The sequence below is a fragment of the Nematolebias whitei genome, chromosome 13 (assembly GCF_014905685.2).
Source record: "Nematolebias whitei isolate Nwh7 chromosome 13, NemWhi1, whole genome shotgun sequence".
Classification (NCBI taxonomy): domain Eukaryota; kingdom Metazoa; phylum Chordata; class Actinopteri; order Cyprinodontiformes; family Rivulidae; genus Nematolebias; species Nematolebias whitei.
The window spans coordinates 44,897,182-44,906,744 of NC_056510.1; the positions used below are offsets into that span (position 1 = coordinate 44,897,182).

General features: G+C 44.0%; 1 protein-coding gene across 1 annotated transcript in view; it reads right to left on the minus strand.

Annotated features, from left to right (window-relative positions):
- xpo4 (exportin 4) overlaps window positions 1-9,563 on the minus strand; it is a 26,449-nt gene that overhangs the window by 11,412 nt on the left and 5,474 nt on the right. The window contains exons 6-10 of the mRNA XM_037686731.1: window positions 6,967-7,147; window positions 6,749-6,870; window positions 3,120-3,250; window positions 1,321-1,438; window positions 1,149-1,241 (exon numbers count right to left, since the gene is read on the minus strand). Coding sequence (XP_037542659.1) covers window positions 1,149-1,241; window positions 1,321-1,438; window positions 3,120-3,250; window positions 6,749-6,870; window positions 6,967-7,147 — 645 coding nt within the window. The remainder of the gene's footprint in view (window positions 1-1,148; window positions 1,242-1,320; window positions 1,439-3,119; window positions 3,251-6,748; window positions 6,871-6,966; window positions 7,148-9,563) is intronic.

Consider the following 9,563-nt stretch of genomic DNA (forward strand, 5'->3'; position numbering starts at 1 on the left):
TATCTGGACCTGGACCTATATCTGGACCTGGACCTATACCTGGACCTGGATCTATATCTGGACCTACCATTCTGTGTTCGTCTGTCTCTCCTTCCTGTCCTCTCAACCAGCCGGTCAAAGCAGATGGCCACTTGTCCTGAGCTGGTTCTGCTGGAGGTTTCTTCCTGTTAAAGGGAGTTTTTCTTCCCACTGTCTCCACTGTGCTTGCTCAGGATGGGAGACTGTGACGAAGCCAAGATTCAACTTGTCTCCTGGATTCCTCAGATAGAGAACTTCACTAAATGTTTTTTATGTGAATGTTCCTGTAAAGTCCCTGAGACAACTTTGTTGTGATCTGGAGCTTTATAAATAAACTGAATTGAAATGAAATGTGGAACAAGTCAGATGTTCCCTCCACTAGTTGGAACGACTCTCCGTCACATTTTGCAGCTCACTGACTGAAACCTGCAGTTTATCAGATGTTAGACAGCTGAACCACTTCCACACCACAGAATCAGTCTTTCTCTTATCAATGATGTCATCTGTTTTCTCTTCACTTGTGAAACCTGGGTCAGTCACATTCTGACGGTCATGGACACTCATGCTGAAGTGAAAACTTCACGCGTGTTGGAGATTAGCTTAGCCTGCTACGCTAACTCCTTCTGGACTGTAGCTCAGCGTAACATCTACGTCACCACGCACTCACGTAGTTGTGTTGCAGCTTTTTCTGTCCGGGTTGAAACTGGAGCGTCCGCCTCAGTTTCAACAGAAAAATAAATGTGTCAGTGAAACGCTGTAATCATATCGAAATATCGAAAATGTGCTTAAAACTCACATCACTGTTAATGTTATATGCTGTGACATATATTGATATTGAATTATTGTCCAGCCCTACTTTACCACATTTATTCATACTGTAAAGATAAACACAGTTTTAGCGCAGATTTTAAGACTGATGTCTTGGTTGGTATATTTTGACCAGTTATGCAAACAAGCTGCTCATTTCTAAACATCTAACTAGTTAAAGTCGTAAACTAAAGCATTTCCATGATTAGGTAGAAACCCAGCTGACTGTCAGTCCAAGGAATCTGCCTGGGTTTTTTATTTGTAAGAAAACGTTGGTTGCAGAACTGCTTCTGGTGGTTCAGTGTGTGATGGGGCAGCCTCACCTGATGCAGGCACACGAGCGTATAGAGAGCTTCTCCTGCGGCTACAGTCATCTCTGTGTTGTGTTTCTGCAGGACCAGCATGTCAAACACCAGCTACAGCCACAGACAGAGAACACGGTGAAAACTCCCAACAAACCTTGAAAGTTTGATGCAAGCAGCAGGTGAGTCTCACCTTCAGGAAGTGGCGGGTGGCGATGAAGAGGGGCGAGTCCTTCTCCTGGTTTTTGGCGCACTGTTCAGCCAGAGGAGACAGAGCCTCCAAACACAGCTGACTGATTTCAGAGCTCATGCTGAGGAGGCGTTAAGGAGCTCTGGAGGAATACTGTCCTTCGTTTCAAGCAGAGCACCGAACTACATCCGGCACTTCACCTTTCATAACTTGAGAACATTAGACCCTGAACTGGGATTATTTTCATGCACTTTTTAATGTTTTAATGTTGGGAGAAAATAAAACCCAAGGTTTCTGCAAAGGTTTATAAAATAGCAATCCCATAAACAATGTGAAGTTTTTGAAATTGTAGTTATTTAAAGAAGCCAGAAGAAAATACTAAGAAGAAGTGATGCGCTCGTTTTGTTTGAAGCCCCTCAGACACATCGCACCCCGGCAGATCCAGATACTGACTTCAGGACCGGTCCTCTGCCACAGACCCCACGCAGTGCCTCGCTCTGCACGACAGCAGCTACGTGGCGCTGAAGACACGTCCACCTCCAAGACCGGCAAGCACGGACATGCTAAGGCTAACCTGGTTGGTATGGACATCTTCAACAAGAAGTATGAAGACACGTGTCCCTGCGCCCACAACATGGATGTCCCCTCCATCAGGAGGACAGACAGCTGGTTAACGTCAACGAAAACTGCATGGCCTCGATGAGCGACAACGGAGAAATGAGAGGACCTGCGCGTCGCCGAGAGCCAAGCTGGACAGGGAATCGAGGCGAAGTTTGAGGTCAACAAAGAATTCATGGTCACCGTGATTTCTGCCATGGGGGAGGAATGTGCCATCGCCACCAAGGTCTTGGCCAACAAATGAGGGAGAAGGACTTTGCTGCCAAGGCAACAAGCCCCTCCCACAAACCAGCCTGTTACATTCTCATTGGTTCAGTCACCAAAGTGCCGGAAACATGAAGTCACTCTGCTGTGAATTCTCTCATGAACATTTAACCCCCCCCCCCCCCCCCCACCACCCCCACCCCCCTTTGGGAACGTTCCACCTCAGACCATCAGTCCAACTTTATATAAAGACGACTAAAAGCCCCTGCTCCGATTGGATTTGTTTTCCTTCAGAGTTTCACTGCTCATCCTGAAGGTAAGAAACAGGATACAGTCCGGGGTGCAGCTTTTGACTGATTATTTTTAGATTCTGTGAATAGCAGCCTTGTAGAGGGAGGGGTTCAGGGTGGGGGGCTGTAGATACTGATGCTGGTTTTGGTCATCCCTCTTCGCAGCCATACAGCTTCCCAGCCTTCTGTCCAGTTCCTGGTCTCTTTGTTTTCATAAATCACTTGGTGGTGGCTAGCACTTAGCACCTGAGGTTTATATTATTATAAACCTTATAAACCTATTATAACCCCCCCCCCCCCCCCCCCCCCCCCCCCCCCAGCATGAAAAGCTCTCAAGCTGAGATAAGAGGAATTTGTATTTTCCTCCTTTCTTCCCTACAACAACAGAGATTCTTCTTGTCTGATGATGGCTTGTCATCTGTAATGAGGGGTGAGACAGGCTGGTCACCCCCACCCCCCACCCCTTGTACCAAAAAACAAAGAAACAAAAGTTACATTTTGTTTTGAGAGGCGTGAGTGTGGAGGGTGTGGGCCTCTGACGTGGGGGAGGGGCGTTCAGTTACAAACTGTCTGTTCACTCGAGGCCTTGGTCACCTGACTGCAGACGACAGAAATAAAGCAACACAAATTAAACAAACTGCAAAAAATCAACAAATAAAAAGAAGAAGCAATGCACCACACAGAGGATACGAGGTCATTCCCAGCTCCAGAGAAAACATCAGGCTCTTGAAGAGGTCTTCAGGCAGCTGTGGGATCTTTTCTGGAAAGATCTCACAGATGAAGGTGATGAGCTTGTAGTACTGGTTACACAGGGAGGGGAACTGGAAAACAACGAGGACAGGATCAGGACTTCACACACACACACACACGTCAGATTCAAACATTGTCAGAACTTTCACTCAGTCTCCCCACCATCAGACATCTACACCTCCAGATGCAGGAAGAGGGCCACCTGCATCATGAAGGACCACACTCACCCAGCACACACACTTTTTGCCCCACTCCCCTCAGGAAGGAGGTTAAGGAGCATTAAGTGTAGAACCACTAGACTGAGGAACAGCTTCTACCCTGAGGCTGTTAGACTCATGAATCTCTAACCAGGAGAATCACTGGAATCAATGTTCTCTCTAAACTGTGCACCTGCCCATGTAAGGATGGTACCATTTGCTGTTTCTGTTTGTGTCTGTGTTCCCCACTCTGCTTTTTGTGCTCTTGTAGTTCTGCTCTTTGTGTGGTTTCTGTTCCTGTGTATCTGGTCCTGTTTTCCACTCACTCCTCAGTCTTTATCATTCACACCTGTCCCTCATCAGCCACCTGCCCAGGTGCTCTCATTACTCACTCTCCCTCTGTCTTATAAAAAGCCTTTCTCTCCTCCACTCCTGGTCCGGTCATTGTTCTGTATTCACAGACATCTCAGTCCTCCTCTGTCCTGTCTGTTTTTGTCCACCTGATGATCTGCTCTGCCTGTGTACTCTGATGTCCTGTTCAGCCTTGTTTTTGATCCTGTTTTGCCAAAGTAAGTTTTGCTGCACCGACAGCCTTTTGTTTTGTTGTTTAAATAAATTATTTTTATTTAAACTCCTGCCTCGCTCGCCTCCCTGCAAATGGGTTCCAACTGTGAGGATTGTGACAGCCCAATCGTGCACTGCTCGCACATTCTCTGCGCACAAGAAAATCTAGGCTGTGCAGGTGAGAACTGGCCTCAAGGTTATCTCCCGTTTTATAATAACCTGTCAGCCTGGGCGCAGTGCAGCCGCCTGATGCGTGCCAAGTGGGGGATGGACCCCCCCCCCCGGGGTCAAAACAGACCTGTGTCACGTGATTTGTCATGTGATGTATCCAGCCAATGAGCATCTTATGGAGTTTCAGCGCTGACATGCAAACTAAGTTCAAAGAAGCTACGTAGCTACAAGCAACTGTGAGTTCTTGTGCTTTTCCAAGCTTTATACTGTACATTTCATCTCGTACTGAGGAGTCATTTCTGGCGTTGTGGATTTATCACAGAAGTTTACGGTCGTACGACGTTAAACATAGATGGTAAGTAAGCTAATCCCACGACGTGTAACTGTTTTTATCATGCTAAGTGTTAGCAAACAGTGCTCGGTGTAAATCTGGATGGTCAAAGGAAAAGTTTACAAAGTTTACAGTGGTGAGACCAGCTGTGTTGTATGGTCTGGAGACAGTGCATGATATAAATGGTACACGGTAGAAACAAAAGACATTTAGTCTACGATAGAGCTCTTGTCTTCTACGGGCTAACTGCAGTAATGCTGTGTCTGATGTAAAATCAGAGTTTTCAGATTTAATCATTACATTTTTTGAGTTGAAAACTGTGCGCAAGTGGTGTTAAAGTCTGTTGTTTTCTAGAGCTAAGTAGCGAAGCTACAAGCTAACTACTGCCGGCTTGCTGTAATGTTGCCATATTCAGATGCATGCGCAAAACGTTGGGTTCTGTCGAAAGTTAAAGTAAGCGTTGGTCATCTTTAGAGAAGCCTGCTCTCTGATCTGTAAAAGAACGCTGTGTTGTGTGAGTTTACTGAGACCCTCTGGTCAGAGCCACAGACTCATGTTGTGTCAGCTCCATTAAAGCTGAAGGAGGCGCCCTCTAGAGGTTGGAGGGTGAAGTGTTTCAGTTGCTGCTCTGTTGCTCTTCATTTATTAACACTGGAAACTGTTAAGAGTTAACAACATATTCTTTTGTTTAAAACATGTGGCTGAAACTACATTTGATACCTTCTGCACTGTTTTGCACTACAAGCAAGAAGCCTAATACTTGATTTGTTTATTATTTAAAAACTCTCTGGACCTACTAGTGGAATTGTCTTAATTGAGATTATTTTGTGGTATAGCAGTTTTCAAAATAAATTATGGCAAAAGGACACCCTGTGCTTTTCACTGAATTTCACTGAGTTCTTGCCCTGTGTTGCTCTGCGACATGAAAACATCCACTGCAGGAACTATTTTAAGTTATTAGCAGATTACATTTTTTCTGTCTTCTTTGCCTTAACGTTGGTCAATACGAAATAAATGTCTCAGGTAACGGGCGGCTGTGGCCGAGTGGTTAGAGCAGTCGTCCTCCAATACAAGAGTTGGGGGTTCGATTCCAGCAGCAGTCACATGCTGAAGTGTCCCTGGGCAAGACACTGACCCCCTCACAGCCTCTGCTATGTGTCCCATCAGTGTATGAATGTGATAAAGCTCTGATTAGTCTCTCTAGAATGATTTGTTCAGTTATCTTTGTAGAGATCTAGTATAGAGCTGTATGAATGGGTCAGTGAGGCACAGGTTGTTGTAAAGAGCTTTGAGTGTAACAAAGTCCATGCTCAATATTCCAGGTATACAATCCAACATTTTTCAGTCAGGAAACAGGAAACACCTTGACTGATGTTTCCCGTTTCTTTGACTGATGAAGCCTTCCGGATCGAAGGTGAAACGTGTCAGCACAATAAAATAAACTGTCCAGATGACCTGACTGAAAAATGTTGGAGCTTTGAGTATACTGACAAGACAGAAAGGTGTAAAATAAGTACAGTACATTTACCATTACCTCCACCATTACAGCTATCTTTGTTTGTGTATCTGAGGTTAGCTCACCCTGGGTTACATTTGCTTGTGGGCGGCATGATCTCACCGTTCATGTAAAATATTTGATAATGTTCTTATAGAAACAGTTCCTGAATGTTGTTCATACTGTGCTAATGCTACATGTTTGTCTCTTGACCCTACAACTGGGTAACGTTACAGTAGACTTAGCCCACTACTGGAGTTTTAATTGGTAATTTTAAGTTACTAATAAACATGATGAATGATGATCATATTGATTTATGCTAGGCCATTGTTAAGAAGGAGTGAATATTATCATTATTGTTTCATAGTGACTAGTGATTTTGTTCCCTAAAACTTAACTTAGGCTTGACTGTGTTTCTTAGACTGTGACTAGGATGCGTGAGAGAAGCAGAGCACGTTCTATTCACACAAGGAGAGCTGTTGGTCAGGCAGGTCTTGTTGTGCATTAACTCTATAATAGTTATTGAATCAAGTGTTACTTGTGTAGTGAACTAGGCCTCCGACAACAATCTGGGGGATCAGGGGACAGATTGCTGTCGGAGGCCTAGTTCACTACACTTGTGTAGGTAAAACTAGATGTTAAACCCGTTAAAATACACCAGAATGTAGGAAATGGCATCTACTTTATTCAAAAATTTATGGGGGAGGACCCCTGGTCTTTGAGTACATAAGTTTGTTCCACCTCACGTACCACATGTGATGAGAATGACAATAAACTTGAACTTTAAACCACTACTTCAGCCTGGTTTTACCTTCAGCAGGTCCTGAGACATGAGGGGGAAAACGATATTGACTCCATAAAGAACAACATCTGCTGCTGAAACAGTCCGACTCGACGCTGGCGTTCCCTGTTCCTGGTTTCGAAACACCTCGTCTTCAAAACAGAGCAGTTTGGATCAAAAATCAAAGTCATGTAACTGTGAAACTTTCCTTTAACAGCAGAATTAAGAAAGAAAACGAGAGAACTCACCGTTGTCGCTAAAATCAATGAACTCTTTGGACAGCAGGTTGGTGAGCAGCTCCATGATGAGCAGCAGGTCCTGGTACTGGTCCTCCTCGGCTGTGGCGTCGCTCCTCTTTCTGCTCTGGTTGTTTTTAGAGTAAACCTGCAGCAGCGTTAGACACACTTCGTACAGCTTCATGGACTTGGTCTGAAAAAGCAAAGAAAAGTATTACATTTTCTGATTTTATTTTATTCATTAAGAGTAATTTTCAATCCTTCCAAACTGATTACCGTATTTTTCGGCCTATAAGTCGTATTTTTTTGCATAATTTGCATGTCCTGTGACTTATAGGGCGAAGCGACGTATTTATGCTCTTTCCCATATTTATAAAACTTTTTTTTTTCTGATATGACCGTTTTATTCATCCTGACTGAAAATATAGAACACTAACATTTTCAGCTGCTAGATGGCACTCGAGTCATATGGCATGCCGTTGTGTCATGTAAAAGGTAAAAGGCTATTAATGACACAATCAGATTGCCACAGGCTGCCACCTTCGTCTAGTTCACCTGGAGCAACCGTCTGCATTTCTCTGCTCCGCCCCAGAGAAATGCAGCTCATTTGACCATTAAAGTGCATTTATTAAGGTAAAGTTCAGCTGAGACACAACTTTACTATGATGTAGAACAAACAAATAATTGTTTTTAAGTGTTGATCTTGTTAAATTATTGTTATAAAGTCCCCCTGTGCATGCTCCCGTGGCCACCATTTGGCAGCCCATTGATTTTTGGCACAACACCGGCCCAAATTTCTGGGTTGTCATTGGTGATGCGTAACAAACACGATGTGTCTGCGGTGACAAATAATAAATGTGACATATAATAGATGTGACGTAAAATAGATGTGGCGTAAAGTAGATGTGACGTAAAGTAGATGTGACGTAAAGTAGATGTGACGTATTTATGGATTTTCCCACTTTATTAGACAAATATGGACTGATGCGACACAGAGGGCGGAGCGACATGTATGGTGGAAGATTCGGTGTATCAGGTGCTGGTGAAGATTCTCAGTCATCCAGGACATGATGAATTCAAAAAGCGTTCAATACAAAAACAACTGGACTTTATTTGTAACAGAAGACGTTTCGCTCCTCATCCGAGGATCTTTCTCAATTCAAAGAGCAGAGAGTGAGAGATACAGGTTATAAGGCTGAGTGAGATAAGACACACACACACATAAGACACACACACACACACACACATATATGTAGATTGGCAGTTCACCCCTAAAAACCTAAACAGTAGGTCTTTGTTCCTCTAATTCACAGTCGAGACCCCTCTGTTCCCATCAGGTGTGAAAACTGGCTGGGAATCTGTTTTAAAGTTGCATTAGATGTTTTTGAAAGTGGAAATCTGAGGCCTCCTCCTCTGTTAAGAGACGACTTTTCTCTTTTTACATGAATTGCTTCCTTCACCCCCCTCTCAAACCATCTGTGTTCTCGGTCCAAAATGTGCACATTTTGGTCCTCAAAAGAGTGTCCCTTATCTGTGAGGTGGAGGTGAACAGCTGAGTCTTGTCCAGAGGAGGTGGCTCTCCTGTGTTGAGTCATGCGTCTGTGAAGAGGCTGTTTAGTTTCTCCAATGTAGAGGTCTGGACAGTCCTCGCTGCACTGGACCGCATACACTACACCACTCTGTTTGTGTATGGGTGTCTTGTCCTTAGGGTGGACCAGCCTCTGTCTGAGGGTCCTGCTGGGTTTGAAATGTACTGGGATCTTGTGTTTGTTGAAGATCCTTCTGAATTTCTCTGATACTCCAGCAACATAAGGGATGACAATGTTTTTACGTCTGTTGTTCTCCTTTTTCAGTTTATTAGTGTGTTTTGTAGATTTCCTCGCTGACTTGACAAAAGCCCAGTTCAGATATCCACAAGATTGGAGAGCTTCTTGAATGTGTTTCTGTGGGATGGACCTTTACAAGAAATCCTTCCTGTCTACAGCATCAGCATCTAGAACATCTCTTAATGAAATGAGAATAACGAGTTACAACAACAAATAATTTCCCTTTGGGATTAATAAAGTATTTTTGAATTGAATTTCAGTTCCTTTTCCTTCCCTTCTGTCTTCGTGGGGACATGTTCAGCCCGATGTTGTAAAGTTCTGATGACAGAGAGTTTGTGTTCCAGTGGATGGTGGGAGTCAAACAGAAGATACTGGTCTGTGTGGGTTGGTTTTCTGTAAACTTCAATGTTGAGGCTGTCCTCTCTCTCCATTTGAAACAAACAGTCCAAAAAAGGCAGTTTGTTGTCGTTTGCATCCTCTCTGGTGAACTTGATGTTGTTATCGACCTAGTTAATGTGTCTGGTGAACGCTTCTATTTCCTTGGCTTGGATTTTGACCCAGGTGTCATTCACATAACGGAACCAATGGCTTGGCGTTGTTCCCTCAAAGGAGTTTAGGGCTCTCTGTTCCACTTCCTCCATGTAGAGATTGGCAACAATGGGTGACACTGGAGATCCCATGGCACAGCCATGCTTATCAGGTATTTGTTGGTATATATATATAACCTGGTACAACCTATATAACCTGGGACAACCTATATAACCTGGTACAACCTATATAACC